The 15961-nt window shown below is 43.4% G+C and overlaps 2 protein-coding genes across 4 annotated transcripts in view; one reads left to right on the top strand and one right to left on the bottom strand.

Annotated features, from left to right (window-relative positions):
• The window catches only part of MIER1 (MIER1 transcriptional regulator), a 35882-nt gene extending 35215 nt beyond the window's left edge, over nucleotides 1-667 (bottom strand). For 2 of the 3 annotated variants that reach the window (XR_014587269.1, XM_083845737.1), the window contains exon 1: nucleotides 187-340. Coding sequence is in view for 1 of the 3 variants with exons in the window: in XM_083845737.1 (XP_083701863.1) it covers nucleotides 187-195 (9 nt within the window). In the remaining 2 variants the exon portion in view is untranslated. Of the gene's footprint in view, nucleotides 1-186; nucleotides 341-549 lie in introns of those variants that run through there. The other variant, XM_083845738.1, reaches the window with a different exon arrangement.
• A 344-nt stretch (nucleotides 668-1011) lies between these two features.
• Nucleotides 1012-15961, top strand: part of DNAI4 (dynein axonemal intermediate chain 4) — an 18960-nt gene continuing 4010 nt past the window's right edge. Inside the window, exons 1-15 of the mRNA XM_083845966.1 lie at nucleotides 1012-1140; nucleotides 1645-1807; nucleotides 2987-3165; nucleotides 4862-4974; nucleotides 5201-5357; nucleotides 6816-6955; nucleotides 8215-8366; nucleotides 8666-8669; nucleotides 8735-8884; nucleotides 9369-9560; nucleotides 10777-11027; nucleotides 12377-12463; nucleotides 14183-14334; nucleotides 15390-15547; nucleotides 15748-15957. Coding sequence (XP_083702092.1) covers nucleotides 1106-1140; nucleotides 1645-1807; nucleotides 2987-3165; nucleotides 4862-4974; nucleotides 5201-5357; nucleotides 6816-6955; nucleotides 8215-8366; nucleotides 8666-8669; nucleotides 8735-8884; nucleotides 9369-9560; nucleotides 10777-11027; nucleotides 12377-12463; nucleotides 14183-14334; nucleotides 15390-15547; nucleotides 15748-15957 — 2143 coding nt within the window. The 5' untranslated portion in view covers nucleotides 1012-1105. The remainder of the gene's footprint in view (nucleotides 1141-1644; nucleotides 1808-2986; nucleotides 3166-4861; nucleotides 4975-5200; nucleotides 5358-6815; nucleotides 6956-8214; nucleotides 8367-8665; nucleotides 8670-8734; nucleotides 8885-9368; nucleotides 9561-10776; nucleotides 11028-12376; nucleotides 12464-14182; nucleotides 14335-15389; nucleotides 15548-15747; nucleotides 15958-15961) is intronic.

The following is a 15961-nucleotide window of genomic DNA, read 5'->3' as shown; positions in this document are numbered from 1 at the left end:
CGGCCGCCGCGCCCCCCCCCCCCACCCGGAGCCTCCCGAGGCGCCCGGTGGAGCCGGAGCCTCCCGGGTTGTGGCGGCGGCGGCGGGGGCGCGGCCCGGCCGGGAACTTGTTGCTCGGTGCCGCGGCCGGGCCGGGGCGTCCCGCAACTTCCTTCCCGTGCGCGGGGCCCGGCGCGGCGCTCTCACCTCCGCCATGTCGGCAGCGCGGCGGGCCCGGGAGGTGGGGGGGGACGGGGGAGGGGGGGGCCGAGGCGGGGCGGGGCGGGGCGGGCGGGGCCGGGCTCACATCGCCGCCGCGGCGGGGAGCGGCGCCGCGGGCACGGGCTGCGCGGCGGGGCGGGGGGCGGGGCCGGCGGCACGCACGGCTACGTCACCGCGTAGCGGCGGGGCGGGGGGGGTGGGGGGGGGAGAGCGGCGCGCGCCTCCCGCCCCGCACGTCAATCACGGTTGAGGCCACGCCCCCACGTGAAGAGGCCACGCCCCCGTCCTGTCAGCGCGGCCCGCCCCCCCCCCCCCCCGCCCCGGCCCGGTGCCGGTGCCGGTACCCACCTGGGGCCGCCGCCGTCCGCCGGGGCTCCGCGGGTCCTGTGCGGGCACAGCGCTCGGCCGGGCCTGCGGGGGAAGCCCAGCACAACACGACCCCGCACCGCACCGCCGGGCTCCGTTCCCCGGGACGCGCGCGCGGCTCCCCGAACCCCCGGCGGCCCGCCCCGGTACCGAGGGGCCGCCCGCTGGGCCCGCACCTCACGGCGAGGCTGCGGCCGCCTCCCCGCTGCTCCCGGGACCGGGATCGGCGGCGGGCGGAGGCAGCTCCCCTCCCGCCCGGGCGGCCGAGGAGCTTCGCGCTCCGGTGACGGAGCGGGAGCGGGGAAGGGCCGGCGGGGGCGGCCGGGCAGGCGCAGCCCGGCGGCGCGCAGAGGCCCGGCACGGGCAGGCCGCCGCCGCTCCCGCCGCAGCCGCCGGGCGCCAGCACAGCGCGGCCCGCGCGCGCCGCGCCCGCACCTATCGGCGGCGCCCTTCTTGGCGGCCAATCCGGGCGCCGCGTCTTGCGGCGCGTTGCCGTGGTTACCGCGCGACGCGCTGCCCCCGGCCCGCGGCCGCCGCCATGCAGGGCCCCGGCGGAGCCCGGCGGCCGCTCGGGTGCGTGGGCACCGGGACCGGGCCCCCCCTTGCCCCCCCCGCAACCCCCGGCGGCTCCGGCCCTGCGGGGGAAGCCGCGGGGCCCTTGTGTCCTCCTGGGCCCCTCCTAGCGCGGCCCCGCAGACCCAAAGCCCAATAAAACGCTTTAGAGCCCGGCCTTACAGCGGCCTTCCCCGCCGCGCCCACCCGCCTCTCCCCGTTACCTGTGAGGGAAGCCCCTCTAGACGCTAATCGGGGATTTTTCCAAAAGAGTCCCGTTATTCGTCTATTATCCGTCATCCCAAACGGTTTAAAAAAGCCACGGTATTCGCTTTGCGTATTATTCATCACCCCAAACAGTTTAAAAAAAAAAAAAGAAGAGCCACGTTACTCGTTTTATTTATTATTCATCATCCCAAACGGTTTAAATGCAAGTCAAGGAATAGGTGGACTTGTACATCATATGTGGTTGCTTGTGTTTTGTGTTGTCGTTTGGTGTGCCATCGCTTCTAATCCTGGTTGCAGTGTCAGGCAAGGATCGGGAACGAGTTTGGGCAGCCAGAGAAAAGGCAGCCTCGCAAGCGGCGCCTACGCGAGCAGGGCAGCGAGACGCAGGAGCCAAGTCACCATTTCCTACGGCAAAGCTGCGGACAAAGGGTCTCCCATGGATAAGAATTACGCTGTGCGGGTGAGAAACCACTGCCACCGGTACTGGAAAGGTTTCGATGTCAGTTACTGGGGATTTTAAAAGTTGTCGGAAATGAAGTGGGAGGGGGGAGAGGAAAGAAAAGGCTTGGCTGAAGTTGTAGAGCTGTGGAGAAAATGATCCAAGAGCTTTTAAGACATTCTGAAACGGTGACCATCAGTGCCCAAAAACAATCTGCAAGAAGAAAAGCCAAACAAGCACCTTTGTTTCTCCATGGTATAAAACCCCAAAGAGTAACACGGTTTGCTTTGTTTTTGCTATTTTTTTAAACTTTCTGTTAGTTGTGTGTTGTTTTTTTTTTTTTCCTGGTGGTTTGGGGCAAGGTGCTACATCTGACTTGAGAGACTTCCAGAAGTCAGCTGTATAAGCCAATCATACATTCTACATAAATTAACGTAAACAGCATTTTAAAGCAAGTGCAGTTACTTCAAAAAAGTGTCTAAGCCTGGTATGATGTTCTTTTTCACATATTTGCCCGCACTGATTTGAAGGTAAGCGACTTAAAAGTAACACTTCTGCTTTAAGAACTGCTGCTTTCAAACCTACAAGAGAGATGTTAACTGTGGCGTCTCTATGCATTTGCCTAAAAAAATAGAAGATACTCATACCATAACGTGAGCATCCTGTTCAAAGACCTTGCTGAATACCTTACAGCAGAGTGATGTTTTGAGCAGTATAATAAAAAAGAGGCATTGTTTCTCCACTTGCTTTTGCTGTACCATTAATTTGATACGGGTAGTTACAGTCAATAAGCCACTCTTGGTAGTGATTACGGAATAAATAAGCCAGAAAAGACAACAGGGATGAACAAGAAGCAGCTCAGATAGTGAGATGAACGCAGTTTTTTGCAGATATTTTGCACCATTTCTGTAAAAAGACCTCCAAAGAAGTCCCAAGCAAGGGTGACAGCCTTTCCAAGGCTGAACCCTACTGGGAGAGCAGGAATGCAACCCTCCTCGCCCCTGCCACTGGTGCGTATTAGGCATCATTTGCACGACAGGGTTACCTGTCTGTCCTGCCAGAGGGCGAACACCTCCCTGTGCTGCATGGATCAGGGTCTTCTTTTTGTTCCAGATAAGATAAAAACGTTGCATGTGTCTTCACTGTCGCTTGTTTGGGGATGGTAGTGAAACCACTCTCATTATTTAAACACCTCTTCAGGTTTTTGATGATGAAGGGAAGGATGTGACACCCCACCCGCTCTTCCATTCAGATCCCGATACTGCTGTACCCAGGCAAGCCAAGCTCCTAGCATCAAGTGATTACTCTGGAGGTGTTCTCTCCTCTTTTCCCATGCATCAGACAGGAGGGGACGGTAGTTTTGTAGAGCCCTTCTCAAGGTAAGTCAGTTAGCTGTTGTCTCTTAGCTCCTGCCTCACAGCGTACCTATCCTGCAACGGGCACACGTCTGCTCTTCAGAGGGGATGAGAGCTGGAATCATTGTGCAGGGCTAATAATTACACTGTATTAGCAAAATACGTAAATTTACTTGCCATAGTCGTAATTTAAAATCTGAGGGAAAGTAAGGAATGGAATAAGTGCAATCAATCAGTACCGGTGACTACGACGGGCTCTGTGTAAGAACTACTTGCTGAATGCTGATACGTGCAGCTGAAAGCAGACGGCAGCACACGCTGCTGTGTTACTTCTAGTTTTATTCAAATTCTCCCTCCTAAAGCACGTTCCTCTATGTAACATTCCAATACGGACCATTTTTAGAGAGGAAACGTGCACACCACAGTTTGAAAAGGCAGACATCCATCCTACAGGTTGTGTACCGGTTAGGCCTGCGTGCAAAGCTACGTTAGAACCTCTGCACAAACACGTGGCGAAGCACTGTCTCCACGGTAAGGGAAGCTGTGTTCCAGCTGTCTGAGCAAGACTGCACAGCTAAGAAGGGGCCTCTGCAGCTTTTCCATATACTGCCCCAGCTCTGCCTTCCTCACACTTCTGTCTTCGCAAACTGGAATACGTCAACACTTACTTAAAAACCTATTTTTGTGTTTAAAATGAGAAATAATGAGCCACATCGCTTTATCGGATGGTGTGTACACAGTCAGATTGCATGGAGAAGAGATTCTATTTATTTAGTCCCGGGGACTAAAAGACAAATGCAGCAATGGAGGAAAAAAAAACACTACAAGTTAAATAAAAAAGAAGCGTTATTTACTGTTTTCTTTGGCAAAGTTAATGCCATTGTAATTTCTGAGAAAAAGAGATTGCTCTTTGAGAACAGTCTTTTTGTCATGCTTCCTAGGGTGGCTGATCATAAGGGGTAATCCTAGAGATAGGGATACTGAGCAGGAGCAAATACACAAAAAATGGCTTAAAAATACAAAGTGTCTCCTGAAAATAAATACATCCCTTTTGGAGACTAGAGCTCTTAATTTAAAAGACAAAATGAAATTATTTTACTTTAGCTTTAAATAAAAATCTTAAAAATGTCTTTTCAAATGCCTCTTGTATGCTTACAGTTGCTCACACTTAGCTTTTGAGGAAGAGAAATCTGCTAAAAAAACCTCTCAACTGTACATCAGTTTTGAGTTTTACTTCTAGTTATTATCACAGCTATCCCCTCTATGAACATTATCTATTTTTTTTTAACAAGCTAATCCCTTCAAATGAGTTTCTTGTGTATTTCAAAGACCTTTCGGCACATGCAAAGCCCCAGAGGATCTTAATTCCAGTTGAGAACTGTGCTATCTGTAGGTACATGTTATCACACAGCAGGTAACCAACACTTGGCATTATTGTATGCTAAGAATGAATCTGAAGCTCACCAGCTTCTTTTCCATCAGTTATTTAATGCCTTGGGATATGCTGTCAGAGGAATTCTTCCTTTTAAAGTCTTTTTCAATCCGCTTCATTATTTTCTTTGTAAAGCCTTCTATGACTTCCTTCACAAGGCAGGCATTCCTGTATGTGCTATTACAGTCTTCTGTGGTTTATCCTGATAACAACGCTGCTATTTTTGTAGTGCTTTGCTAACGACGTCTGGACTCTCACGTACCATTTCTGCTTATTTCTTTGTTACAGAAGGACGTGTGGAAACAGCAGTATTTCTAAACCAAACGCATCAACAATGGAGTTCATGCTAGATGAAATTGTAGAACCTGGCTCTCAAGGAGACACAGCTGTTAGCTTATCTGGTAAAGAACATACGCTGCATAATTATAGATTTAAACGGTTCTTTGGAGCACTGAGATTTGTGAGAGACTGCAGTCACAGTGCATGCGAAATGCCCAGCACTACAAAGGAACCCAGCGCCTCACAAGTTTTGGCTCCCGATCGCTGCCACGCTTTTAGAATTAATTTGCCTTCTTTTAAAGTTGGAGCAGAAAAAGTCTCGCTTGCTAACCTCATGTAATTTGTCAGATGTACAGGTGAGGCGAGAGGAGATAGAAGAGCAACTGACAGAAGAAGACTTAGATAGGAGAGTGGATATTTATCTCACGGAGACGGAAACTATCTGGATGTTGGATATGCCATCTGTTGTGGCGTCTGTAGAATCAGAAGACGCGGGAAGAATTCTGTATGTATATTTGTAGTTGTTTACATGCGTGTAGCATGCTCAGCACACCCAATTTCTCCTGACCACAAAGTCCTCAACAGGCTGCTCACACATAGGTTCGGTGTTTTGACTACTACAGCTTGCCATTTCATCTTTGTCTGAAGCCATATTGGGCTGAATTCTCTCTTTTGACAAGACTGTCTAAACTTTTTAACACCTCCATTTTGCTGATCAAGTTCATGTCCTCTTTCACTGGTAAATGAATGCAGATTAGCAAAAGCAGGGGATGCTGACAAGAGAACACACAGGGAATGGGGGAAAGAGAAGATGGAGAAGTGGGGTATATATGAATTTCATGATTTAACAGTCAGAAATTGCAAACCTCTGGACTGATTATTATGTTTAGCTTTACAGCCAATAATTTCTTAATAACAAAAATATAAACAAACTAGGCAGGTCTTGGCTTCTTCTGAAGCTCTTTACAGTGCTTCTAGCTAGAAGAAACCTCACCCACCACAGATGATTCTGCCTTTTAAAATGTTACGCCTCCCCTCGGTAATATCTGGTTTGTTTCCACTTCAGAGCCTCCTCCCTGGACTAGCATGAACTTTGGTAGGGAGTTAACCCAGAAGGCAGTTTTTTTGGCTTTCACCCAGGAGCTGACTGTGACAGAGTGCAGCAAAGTTGTCTGTGATGGATGTCAGACTGATAGACTTGTCACACAGCTTTTGTAGACGTAAACCCCAAAACCTGGGATGCAGCGTACTGCAGCTGGCAAGTTAAACAACTTAGGTAAATGAGGTTTTTCTGCTAATATACTAAGTTCATGGTAGGACTCCAACCCCCCCACTGTCTGTGAATCACACTGGAGTAATTTTTTTGGGAAGAAGGAAGAGGAAGAACATTCTATGAATCAGATGTAGCTGGCGTACACAGCACATATTGCCAACTCTATAGGAACAGGCAGTGACTGTTCCTGAGTACAGCAACCTGTTGGTGGATTAAGGCCAGGTATAATCCACGTCTGCTGTTAGAATATTGAAACCAAGATAGTAGAAAATGTTTCACGGTTCCCACTGACCATTTCTGCAGACCTGAGGGCTGTAAGAAACAGAAATGTACTAATTCAGTTTTGTCTCTTGGAAGCACTGCCTTTCACTCCCAGGTGACAAGAGCTGTCTATTTCTGAACTCATCTGGATTCTGCCCAAGCTCGAAGGTAGTTGGGAGTAGAAATTTTTGCTAAGGCCCATCTCAACAGGCCATCTCTGTTTCAGAACAGCATCACAAGGTCAGAAATAGCTGCCGAAAGGTGGTATGTGGAGCGAAACAAAATCTGTAACCCCCCCAAAAAAAGAGCAGTAAAGTTAATGACATGGACTATACTCTTCTGTTCAACTTGTGCTTAACGACATTGAGAAGCTGAATGCAAATGTTTTTCAGAAAGCAAATATACCCCCTTTTTTTTTTTTCCCCCAAGGGAGCGTAATAAGATTTATGTTGACATTTGCAAAAATAGACCTGGTAATGATCGCTTCGTAGAAAAAATGATGCAAACCATTAACGGAGCTGCAAAGAACAAGGAAGTGCAATGTGACAAAATCGTCATGGAAGATAAAGGTAAACACTCTGAGTACCATACAGGAAAGGCTATTTAGTAAGAGCGGGCTCCCATTTACTACAAGTTCCCTTGCCATTTGTATCCTTGGCAGTTGGGTTTATTACTACATTTTGTTTCCTCATTAAATATTAATCTGGGAAAACACTAGTACATAGCTAGGTCGTGGGACCTCAGAAGACTCCCCCCACACAGGTAGGATAGTGAGGAAAGCTTTCTTTTCTTTCTGTCATCTCTAAGCAGGGAAAGATATTTCATCAACTTTCACTTCCAGAGCTTTAAGTTCAGACAGGCTAGTGTGATGGTGGTGGCCGTCTCTGCCTCTCCTAATACTTGAAAATCGGTACTGGTACACTGTATTTGTTGCAATAAAATAGTCATTATGCTATCTAAGAGCTGCTGTGTCCCATCTGCCTCTGCACTTTACAAACAGAGTGCTTCTTAGGAGGCAGAATTTCACCTAATATTCAACTATGCCCTTGAAATATGAAAGTAAACAGTTCCCATTTTTCCTCTTAACTTTTTAGTGATGCTAGTTTGCATTTCTATTTGTCATAATGCAAAGAAAACCTCTGTTATAAGATTTAAAATCTTGGGGAAAACAGAAAATCTTGGCAGTCTCACAAGAAAATGCAATTTTACAAAACATTCAACTTCAATGCCGTAAAAAAAAAAATTAGAAGAAATATCAAGGTTTTGGATGTGTGTGCTGAGATTTCCCTCACTATGGATCTTTTGTTTGTGTGGGAGGCCAAAGAAAACTATGGGGAATGCTATTCCAAACATTTTTGCTTTGTGCTCTTTACTGTATGTAAAACGAGTGAAAGAAAATATCAAAAGGAGAACTAAAACAGATATTAATCTGGTCTGAAAACACATCTTTCCCTTTTTGTGTGCCTTCAGCGTCAGCAGGGCTCATTCCAACCCATGTTTGAAGAGCTGAGCACACAGAGGCAAGGTTACAGAGCACTGTTTTGTGGGGAGATGGCCCCACTGAAGGGAAGCCATGCACCCAGAAGACCGTGACGCAGCCAATGCGATCACACAGCAGCTCTTGCTGCTGTCTGACCCTCAGTTTTGAAGCCCCTCTGTCAAACAGTATTGTATAAAAAGTAAATCTTCTCAGCTGTAATTCTTTATAATTATTGTCCTGGTTCCAGTCAGGACAGAGTTAAGTAGCTCATAGTAGCTGGTAGGGTGCTATGTTTTGGATTAGGATGAGAAGAGCGCTGATAACATGCTGATGTTTTAATTGTTGCAGAGCAGTGTTTACACCAGGCCAAGGACTTTTCGGCTTCTTGCTCTGTCCTGCCAGCGAGCAGGCTGGGGGTGCAGCAGGAGCTGGGAGGGGACAGACCCAGGACAGCTGACCCAAACTGGCCAAAGGGGTATTCCATACCATCTGACGTCATGCTAAACAATATATAGGGGTGGCTGGCCGGGGTGGGGGGGCCGGCTGCTCGGGAATAGGCTGGGCATCGGTCAGCGGGTGGTGAGCAATTGCATTGTGCATCACTTGTTTTCTTACACATTATTATTGTTAATACTATTACCATTATCACTATTATTATTATTATTGTTATTATTATTTTCCTGTCTTAATAAACCGTCTTTATCTCAACTCACAGGCTTCACTTTCCCGTTTCTCTCCCCCCATCCCAGAGAGGGAGGGGGGAGGGTGAGCGAACGGCTGTGTGGTGTTTAGCTGCCAGCCGGGTTAAACCACAACAATTATGTACAGAAATGAAGGGCTTTTACAATACAGTGTAATTAATTTCTAGGGATGGTGGTCACTTCCTGGGACTTGTATGATTCCTTTAATGTATCAGAAACAGAACCTACATCAAAAGGAGAAGCCACAAATGGGAAGAGTAGCACATCTCATATGACTAAAAAGCATGACCAGACTGCATCTGTGACTTCTGCCAGAGGTAACATTTTTCTAGGAGGTTTACATTTCTGCGGTGTTTTCATTCTTCTAAACCATGTGTATCACTCTGTTGCATGGTACAAACTACATGAAGAAAACGCTCGGTCTGCCTGTCTGGCACTTGAAGGAGAGATGGCTAAAGATTCTCAGATCTACACCAAGACTTTTCTATACAAACCCTTTATAAACCATCTTAAATAAAGATAAATAGTCGTTGACAAAGTTTGATGGTACAAAGTTACTTTGGAAAGTAGAAGCAAAACACAAATCGTGAAAAATTCTCGAAGTATCTCATCATATTGAATATTTGAGCAGTAAGAGAAAACAAAACTAAAGCAAGAAAAAATTAATAGTGGAAGGTTTTTTTGATGACAGATTCTTCTATGCTTTTCGCAGGGGAGGAAGAGGAGACTGTTTATCTCTGACTTTTATGTGCAAAATGTTATCACATTAAAACTGTATTTTCCAATATTATCTGTTGTCAGGCAACATAACTTCTGTGACTACTTTGGAAAGTGCTGCTCTTGCCAGAATCCATGAAGGGGAGAAAAACCGTTTAGAAGCTATATTGACATCAGAAAACTTTCAGCAGGATTTATTTTTCATGGAGAGGGTTCTAATGGAAAATATTTTTCAACCCAAACTCGCAGCTTATCGACAATTTCCTGTCATTATAGGTTAGTTTTTTATTGGCTAGCCCATTTTCAGCACGAGGCCTTGCATACTATTGAAAGTCAAGGTGTCCCTCATTGATGGTCTTCACAGATGACAGGTATTTAAGAAACAGACAAAAAGAGTTTATGAAATGCCAACATCAATTTTGCAGCTTTACACTCACTTCAACAGACATTCCTACAATACTTGGTGGAAGAATGGAATAAATGAGTTTTGAGCTTGAATTACTTGAGATATTGGTCAAACTTGTTTCCTGACAGCTAAGATACAGATTAATTCTGCTATTTCTCCAAATTTTTTAATTTTTTTTTTTTTAGGTCAGTCTAGACTGATGGCAAACAGAAGTTTTAGCTTGATAGCTGTTGGGTTTCTAACAAAGTGCATTCATTGCAGAGGTGTTACTTAGACCCAAGCACTAAGTAACGTTGTACCTTTTACAGGAGTTCCAAGTTAACACAGGAATAAAAAATTATTCATGGGTTATTAAAAAAATTATTCCAATAAGCAGATTCAAACTGCTTTTACGGTATTGTACCTTTTCATATTATAGAGAGCTTCAGATTCACAGGCAAACCTGTTGTATTCTGTCACTAATGGACTACTAGCTAGTTGGAGCGTGATAATGACTAGGACTTTTGTTCTGTCACTATGACAGTTATTGTGTTATTATTTTGTTACCAGTGATCTGGGATCATTTTGTGATTTGCATATTACATAAAGTAAACAAAAAAGCACTTAAACAGTCTAAAAATATTCTCTACACTTAATTTTGCCAAATAACGAGCAACTTTCATTACAGCACATGTAACTTAGCTAAGGTGTTACAACATCAGTGCTTAAGTATGTCCCTTTAAAATTTGGTATCTAACTTGATAAAGTCCCTGTTTAAACTAGTTTTTTAATACAAGATATTAGAAACATTCCTGGTGGGGTGGACATAAATTCATAACTGCTAGTTGCTACATAGCTAAATCCACTCTTTACACAGACCTTGAACGTAACTGGCACACTACAGCCTGATCCAGACATCTTTTATGTCCCTGTCACCATCTCAACCATAGTTTTAGTAGTTAGGGTATCTTAATGCCTCAAAAATTCCCTTTTTATTTTTGCTGTAAAGTATTTGCTGAAAGGACAATTTTTTTCCTGTGAGCTGAATGACTGAGTTAAAGAAGTGAAGTGTTACTTTTCGGATTCTACTATGTTTGTGCATTTTAGATCCTGCTGTTACATCAGACAATGTCAGTACGGTAGTTGCTGTGAAAGAAGCTAAACAGGAAGAGCATGACAAGGGAAAGAAGGATAAGGAAGCGCAGAAGGAAGCACTTATTGACCCATCAATTCCGTCAGATCTAAATAAAGCCTTGGAAGAAACTGTGCCTCCCAGTCTGGAACAACTATGGTCATATACGTGTGATTTAACTAAGGGTCACAATGTGAGCAGTATGGCTTGGAGCAAAGTAAACCCAGTGAGTTAACAAATTGCTTCGTCTAAGCTGTTTACATAGTGGTATACGTAATTGTCAGGGTATATAAACTCCTGATTTTTATATACTTTGCTGGGAGGGATCTCGAATTGCTGGATGCATCCCTACAGTCAGGTGGGTTGTGTTTGCATCCCAACATCTGTATTTTGTCCTTCCTTATAACAGTACCGCTACATTATTCTACAGATTGGATGGCTGCCTTAGGCTTTCCTTACACATGTATCACAACAGCTTTAATTGGTCAGGAATACATCAGTTTACCATGGATAGTCGCCCGACCAACAACATTAAGATAATAAACTTGGTCTATTACAGAACTGGAAGTCGAAGTATAAACCCCTACCACTGAACTATTGCCATTGATGGAGTTTATCCATGACGGTTTAGAGACCATCTTTGTTTCTAATAGCAATCTCCCAAGAAAGCTGCATTCATCAAGATTTGAGCAGAAGATGTATAATAACAGGTGCAGATTTTTGAGCAGCTGGCCTGAGTTTATTTAATTCGTTTTCAGTGGAGGTGAGAATGCCTCGGACATCTCCACTTTCAGAGTAATGTAAGGCTTAGTTTTTCAACAGAGCTCTCTTAGAGCTGCAACAAAAATAATGCATAGAAGGAAGGTAAAAAGCAGGTGAAGATGAGAAACATAAAACCATTCAGATTTCCCCATGGGGAAAAAAGAGAAAATGGAGAACACTGCATAATGTAAACACACCAGATCCCCAGATGTAAAGAAGTATGACACACTTAACAGACTTCAGTCTTAGCATTCGAAGGCAAATACCTACCTACTTTTAGAATATTAGCTTCACAAACTGGTTGTTTTGTGTAGGAAAAATATAACTAAGGGAGTTGAAGACTAAAGTCTGATGCTGTTTCTTATTTTTCCTTACGGAAAAGAGTTAATGGAATTCATCGAACCTCGCCACCAACAGCTGAAAGCTAAGTTTGAGATGATCATTGAAACTCCTTCTATAGCTAACATTGATAGAGAAGAGTAAAATTAGTATTAAATATTCTATTAAACACTGCACATTAAAATACACTTGTAGAATACTGTATATCCATCTTTGGAAAGGGACTTCTTTTTTAATGGCCTTGGGGGGAAAGGGTTGCAAACACAACTGACAGTGACTATAATTGCATTTTTAGTTGAACAAGTTTCCACTATTCTAGAAATTCTCTTTGTGTGTGTTATGCTACTAGCATACAATATAAACATGTTTCCAAGCTTTGCACTCAGAGTCGCTGTTAGTAGAAAGTTGCCTTTTAAAAATGTACAACTGAACGTCAAGTTAAACTGAGATGTATCTGTTAATCTGTGCTTTTAGGATCTTTTGGCTGTTGGTTATGGAGCGTTTGATTTTAAAGAACAGAAGAAAGGCTTGGCGTGCTGTTGGTCATTGAAGAACCCCATGGTAACAGCAGTATCAAGTTTGTTTTTTCTTCTTCAGTGCATTTTCCTGCTGTACTATTTCTGCTATATTTAATCCCCTCTTCCAAAAACAAACAAAAAACCAAACCAAACCAACCAACCAAAACATAGGATCTAGCCAGTAAGGTTTAATTGGCTAGCCCAAACCACACATTTCTGGAAAACTGATTTTGACTGCACTACCTGGCGATGTGCTTAAGTCTTGACACAAAGAAAGTGCCTATAGGATGCAGTTTAGTTTCTGCACCTGTCCATCCTCTCAGTTGACAGTGCCAACAGAGGTGCCAACTGTTCTGGTGGTTTTGTAATATGGATATCTGTTTGCAGGAACTGCACTCCTTGTATGTAGGCCTCCAAACAACTAACAGATGGTTACAGCTCTCAGGTAATACCAGTCTATTTTAGGCAACTTAACAACGCAGACCTCTATATCCCATTTCCAATTCCTAGAGCAACCTACCCAAGACTATACATCAGTTTTGTTATTATTATGGGTAGACCCAGGTGTGCAGATCTTCCTGGAAAAAAATATTTTTTTAGACTAAGAGCCTTGAGTACAGCAAATGTGAAAATCAGCCTTTTACCTTTTGTTTTTCAGACACTTGTTCAATACGTGCAAACTCCGATCACAATACATCCATATTTTAAATTTAAAGATTATCCTTTCCAATCCATTTTCTGTTATACAATGAAATTCAATGTTAGCCTGAAGGAAAAATATACAAAATTAAATATGTAATGTAATTTTTCATAAGAGTGGCAAAAAGACAGTAGATTTCATTGATGCAATATTTAAATTTTCATATATACATCTGAAAAGTGATCCTTGCAGATTTTCTTTTAAATTTAGACATTTTAAAAAAAGAATCTTGGAAATTTCCAGTACAAAATGACACAGTAAAAATTATCTGATCACCAGCTGGATTTATTCTACAAACTTCCGTTGGCCAAAAATGTGCATTAGACTAATTTAAATCATGCAGACTCAAACTTTCTTTAACTTTTGATGCATCATTATCACATCGACAACAATTAAACGTGTTTCCCTAGCATCATGATAGCCCTCAAGTGCCTAACATTAAGAAATTAAACCTCGCATGCATGCTGAAATACAGTTCTTTGCATACTGATACTTTACTGTTTCACATTCCAAGAGATCAGTGCAGTGACTTTAAGGGTTTAACCTTACAACAGAGCTGAACCAGTTCTTTAGGAAAAATAACATGAAAATACTGGTTTTACAAATTACCCGAGGTACGTTAGATTATATTGCATCTTCAGCTAAGTTTCTGCAATTAGAAAGTCACTTGCCTTCCAACTGCAAGATAGAAAACAATTGGAAGAACTTTCCAAAATGTCATTTGTTTTAAAGAGAAAACAAACAACAATAAAACCCCACACTGTACTAGGCTGAATCTTAGGGAACTTGATTTTTAGGTAATTGGTTGGAATAGGCCCATCTATTTCACAGTGTCATATTTCTGCACAGTCTTTATTTTTCCCTATTTTTATCAGTACACCAAGAAATAATAAACTCAACCATTCAGAATATAATCCCTAATTTTTGTCTAGAAGTAGTCACTATGGTCATCAGTACTTTAATTTACCAGCATGGCCTGGCAATTTATTATCCAGTGTTGAGAACACCAAGGTAAATTAAGAAACTAAATCAAAACATTCTTATATTTTTTTTACTGATCAGTGGCCAGAGCGTATTTTCCAGTGCGAGCATGGTGTTACTGCATTGGATTTTTCTATGGCAAGCCCGAACCTTTTAGCAGTTGGGATGTACAATGGTACCATCACAATCTATAATGTACGGAGTTGTACCACCACTGCAATTCTGAATAGCAGGTAAGGCTATGATTTGCTGTCTTATCCCACCTTGGTCAGGTCTTAGCTTCCCAGTTATGGATATTTCTTTATTTGTTATTTGCTGCATGAATAGTAACACTTGCTAAGTAAAGCTTGCTTGTGAATACTCAGGGATTTTGTTCATTTCTTTCATTTCCAACTTTCATCAGTACCTTCCAGTTCTGACTGGAAATGCCTATATAAACACGTGGTATTCTCAAATAGTAGAGGTTTCTGGAGAAAAACCGAAGGCACAAAATATCTGTAATAGTGCACAATTGCCCAGAAAGGGACAGAGTGGGGAAACCAGACTTTTTTCCATCCACCTATTTACACTGATACAGCCAAATCCTCAGACACTGCCCTTCTCCCTCTGCACTGCCATCACTCTCTAATCTTCTTTCTGCCAATAAATGCTTACATTACTTTAACACCAATACAAAACAAATTCCCCGCACTGGAAGGGGAAAATGAGTACTATGTTCTAGCTTTTTAAGAAAGAGCAGCAAGTTACCACCTCTTACGATTTGATGTAGTCGCCGTGTACTAAGTAGGACAGTCCTGCTCCAATAAACAAATTCTTACTAGAGACTAGCAGTGGCTTTTGTGTTTTCTCACTGATTCCACTTGCCAAAAAAGGGAGCGAGACATAGACATCAAAAATAAGTGAGATAAGCAGGAATTACAAAGAAATGAGAGAGAAGGGATGATGAGGGAGACATTTGCCCTGAGGCCAGCTCACCAGGTCTAGGGAGTTCTCCTACAGGACACGGATTGATTTCATGATTCAGGAATCAACAGAAGGTGTGTCAGCACTTTAAAAAGGGCGCTGAAACTGAATATAAAACATGTCTGATAAAAAATAAAATAAAATCTTAGTGTAAACAGCTGGTACTGGGAGATACATATTTGTAAGAAAAGCTAAATAGCATTTCTGTCATAATACTTGACATTCATTGCAAAGTGGAAAGTTATTTCCACTTTATTTCCCAATTATTTTTCAAAAATGTTGTCTATGTTGATATATAGTCTATCATGTGTGTTTTTTGTCCCAGAGATTCTTCAGCAAGACATACAGGTCCTGTATGGCAACTGAAGTGGTTGGAACAGGACAGAGAGGCAGCAGCTGATGACAAGAGAGAGAGATTAATCTCCATCTCAGCAGATGGCCGACTAACCAAGTGGCTTATACAGAAGGGACTAGATTGCACTGGTAAGCATTTTCCCCTGCAGCTTTTCTGCACAGGGCTAATAACTGGAATAGCAATTGCCTGATTTTATTTCAGGTGACACTCTTTATACACAGTTATTACAAGCAAAACATTTAAGAGCTGTTGAGAATTCCAGAGAAGCATGTGACAGTGCTATGAATAACTCATATCTGTTTGACAAAAACTCTTGCTATTTTCACAGACCTGATGAAAATAAAGCGAGCAGGAAGTATGAAGAAAAACTTACCATGTGAGAAAGAAAGGAAAAGTGTAGTTCTCATATCTCGGCAGGCAGCTGGAATGTGCTTCGACTTCCACCCAAAGGTAGGCTCAGCAAGTCCATCGGGGCTAAAGTACTGTACAGAAAACTATGCAGCAGAAGTCCAATCCTCAGCTCAAGCTACTGTAATATGCAC

The sequence above is a fragment of the Anser anser genome (assembly GCF_964211835.1).
Source record: "Anser anser genome assembly, chromosome: 8".
In the NCBI taxonomy this organism is placed as follows: Eukaryota; Metazoa; Chordata; class Aves; order Anseriformes; family Anatidae; genus Anser; species Anser anser.
This window is presented reverse-complemented; position numbering and strand designations above follow the sequence as displayed.